Raw genomic sequence first — 3199 nt, forward strand, 5'->3', positions numbered from 1 at the left:
TTGTTGAAGATTCTCTTGCGTTAGATGTACTGACTAATGACTTTTGCAGTATTTGGGCTATCTTGTCACGTTCGTATTCACATCTAGAAGCTAGTGGTTTCTTATGGTCAACAAATGGTATAGTTGACCCTTGAACAACAAGGGTCTGAACTGCAAAAGCCCACTAATACGGTGGGTTTTTCCCTGTCTGCATTTGGGAATCCCGATGGGAAGGTAGGATTGTACACGTTGATCCAGTACGTTTTATACAGGGGATGTGAGCATCCTCAAATTTTGGTATCTGCAGGCGGGTGGGGAGAGGGGGTATTAAATGGTAAGTAAATTATTCCAAACCCCACTAAATAAATGTCATAACGAACTCTTTAGGTATTTGGAAAATATTTGTGCAGTCCAGTCAGAGCAGTAAGTTCCTTGCCAGATAAAAAAAAGGAATTTTTACAAAATGGACCAGACCTTCAAGATTTTGTGTCTGGTGATCTTGCCGACAAGAGCACCTGGGATGAATATAAAGGAAACTTAAAGCGCCAGAAAGGAGAAAGGTAATTGAAATTTTGAGATCATTTTAATGTCCAATTCCTTCATCTTGCATTATTCTAAGATATAACCAAACCTTAGAGTATATTTTTTGTTAAATTTAGCTTAAAATCATTAAAAGGAAGTGATAACAGACATAGAATAGGTAAGTAGGTGAAATTGTTGAAATGCTTTTCTCTGTGCTCTTTGATAATTTTCCTTCAACCTTTCTAGGATGAACCGTCCTACACCTCCATCTCCTTTTTTCTATTCATCATCAAATTTCTTCAGAAAGTGAAGGTTATTACCTTACTACTAATCTATTAGACCTTGTTAAATTTTTCACTGTAATTGGGTGTTTATGATCTAACTTGTGCTTCTCGAAGTCTATGTACATATGACCTATGGATATCTTGACTTAATTTAAAAGAATGGGGAGGGGATTTCATGCAGAGGACAAATTGTTTTACTGATATTTTACCCAACAACTTCTAGATCCCAAGTGGGTGGAAGTCAAGAGGAATCTGAGGATACATAGTCTTCACTCCAAATTTCAGATTTTTCTCATTTAATAATCAACATAAAAATCAAGAATATAAAGTACAGCAGAAAATCCTCCTTAATCTGAAAAAATATAGAATTTTTTCATTGGGAAATGAGATGTTCAAAACTTGCTCATTATTTTTTGTTAGGATGGTGTTATTCTGTGCCTTTGCAAATGATAGGCATGAGTATAGTGCCCTATTAGACACCAATATCAGTGTTTCCTAAAGTGTGTGAGCAAGCCTAAATTTGAATCTCTGTTCTTTCTTCTATGGCAAAAATTACAAGTTAATTTAGAATAATGGGGTGGGGGAACATCTTAACCAGGAATTAATAGATCAACATATGATTACTAGATGAATTAATAGATCAAAGCTGTATGATTATTTGGGGATAAGTTTGTTAATGGATAGTTTTCATTTTCCTCAGGTTAAGACTACCTCCATGGCTAAAGACAGAGATTCCCATGGGGAAAAATTACAATAAGCTGAAAAATACTTTGCGGAATTTAAATCTCCATACAGTAAGTTGTCAAAGTGTTAAATATTTCTCTTAACCAAAAGCCATACATTTTCTACATGTCTAACTTAAAAATTAATTAACTACAGAGCAATAACACTAAGTAAAGTGTTTAGGATACATTACTATTAATAATGGAAATAAATATAAAAATTATTTTCCTTACAAAAGAAACAAAAAGTAATTGAAGCCCTAGCTGGTTTGGCTCAGTGGATAGAGCATCAGCTGCGGGCCAAAGGGTCCCGGATTCGATTCCAGTCAAGGGCATGTACCTCAGTTGCAGGCTCCCCAGCCCGGGCCCTGGTCAGGCTCATGCAGGAGGCAACCAATCAATGTGTTTCTCTCACATCGATGTTTCTCTCTGTCTCTCCCTCTGAAACACAAACACTCGGGATAACCAGAGACCTGAGCAGGGCCACTTTCCGCCCAAACTACCCTGCCCCGGGTGTCACATCTATCGGAGACCGGCAGGCAAAAATCCTGGGGAGGTCACGGATTTCTTAGCTTCTCATTTAATAGTAGGGGAAAAAAAAGATTTTCCTGCATCTTAGGAAATGCAGGTTTGTTTGTTTTATATTACAAGTTAAGAATATGCTTGTAGGAAAGAGTATGAAGATAAATTTGAAACATCATATACATAATCCCAAATGTTAACTATACCACTTTGGTAACTGATCAATATATATCCTTACAAACCTTTTCTTTGCACATATAAAATGTATACATTCATATAGTTTTTAACTTAATAAAGATACAGTTTGGCAACTTAACAGCATTTTTAAATAGTGAATTTCTTCATAAATATGTTGTAAAGATGTACAGGTAAAATGCCTAGTCACTCATTTGTTCAATTGGTAAATATTTTCAACCTGGTTGTATTCAGTTCCCTTTTGCTCACAGGTGTGTGAGGAAGCTCGATGTCCCAATATTGGAGAGTGTTGGGGAGGTGGAGAATATGCTACTGCTACAGCCACAATCATGGTAAGGCCAATCTCAAACTCTAAAGCTTTAGTCTAGAAATTGAAAGGAAATGTTTTATGTCTTTCTCCTAAAAATATGCATTATGTGCCTCTGATTAGATTTTTCATTTCACGTGGATTTTTGCGAAATGCATTAAAAAAAAAACCTGACAAAATAAACCAGCCTGTTATGATCTCTCCCTTCTCTGAATAAATCTCTGAATATATTATTGATTTTTCCATCTGTCTGACAGTTAATCATGTGCTGTCTTGAGCTATATCTTCTATTAAGTTTTGGAAATGTTACTTATGGTACTGAACTTCTTTTCCCCCCTAAACAACAAGAATTTATTTTTCTCATGGGCTTTTGCTTGGTTGGGGTTCCACTGACCTTGACTGAGCTAAGCTGAACTCCAGGGAGTAGGTTGGGTTCAGATCTGCTCTACAGAGCTTTATTTACCTTGGACCAGCAGCTCTTCAGGGCATATTCTTATGGAGAATGGAAGGAGTACAAGAGGGCAAGCCAACCACCTATGCACATTTGAGCTTTCTGCTTGGTCATGCCTGCTATCATTCTATTGGTCAAATTAAGTCATATGGCCAAGCCAAACATCAGTTGGGATAGGCACATAAACTCATCCAGTGTGTGGGGATTGGGGCGGGGG

At 37.0% G+C, this 3199-nt stretch overlaps 1 protein-coding gene across 5 annotated transcripts in view; it reads left to right on the forward strand.

Annotated features, from left to right (window-relative positions):
* Positions 1-3199, forward strand: part of LIAS (lipoic acid synthetase) — a 17311-nt gene that overhangs the window by 1264 nt on the left and 12848 nt on the right. For 2 of the 5 annotated variants that reach the window (XM_006759290.2, XM_015561011.1), the window contains exons 2-4: positions 367-539; positions 1486-1579; positions 2476-2556. In XM_006759290.2, the coding sequence (XP_006759353.1) occupies positions 367-539; positions 1486-1579; positions 2476-2556 (348 nt within the window). Of the gene's footprint in view, positions 1-366; positions 540-1485; positions 1580-2475; positions 2774-3199 lie in introns of those variants that run through there. The other 3 variants (XM_006759292.2, XM_015561012.1, XM_006759293.2) reach the window with 3 other exon arrangements.

This window comes from Myotis davidii, unplaced genomic scaffold (assembly GCF_000327345.1).
Source record: "Myotis davidii unplaced genomic scaffold, ASM32734v1 scaffold235, whole genome shotgun sequence".
Taxonomy (NCBI): Eukaryota; Metazoa; Chordata; class Mammalia; order Chiroptera; family Vespertilionidae; genus Myotis; species Myotis davidii.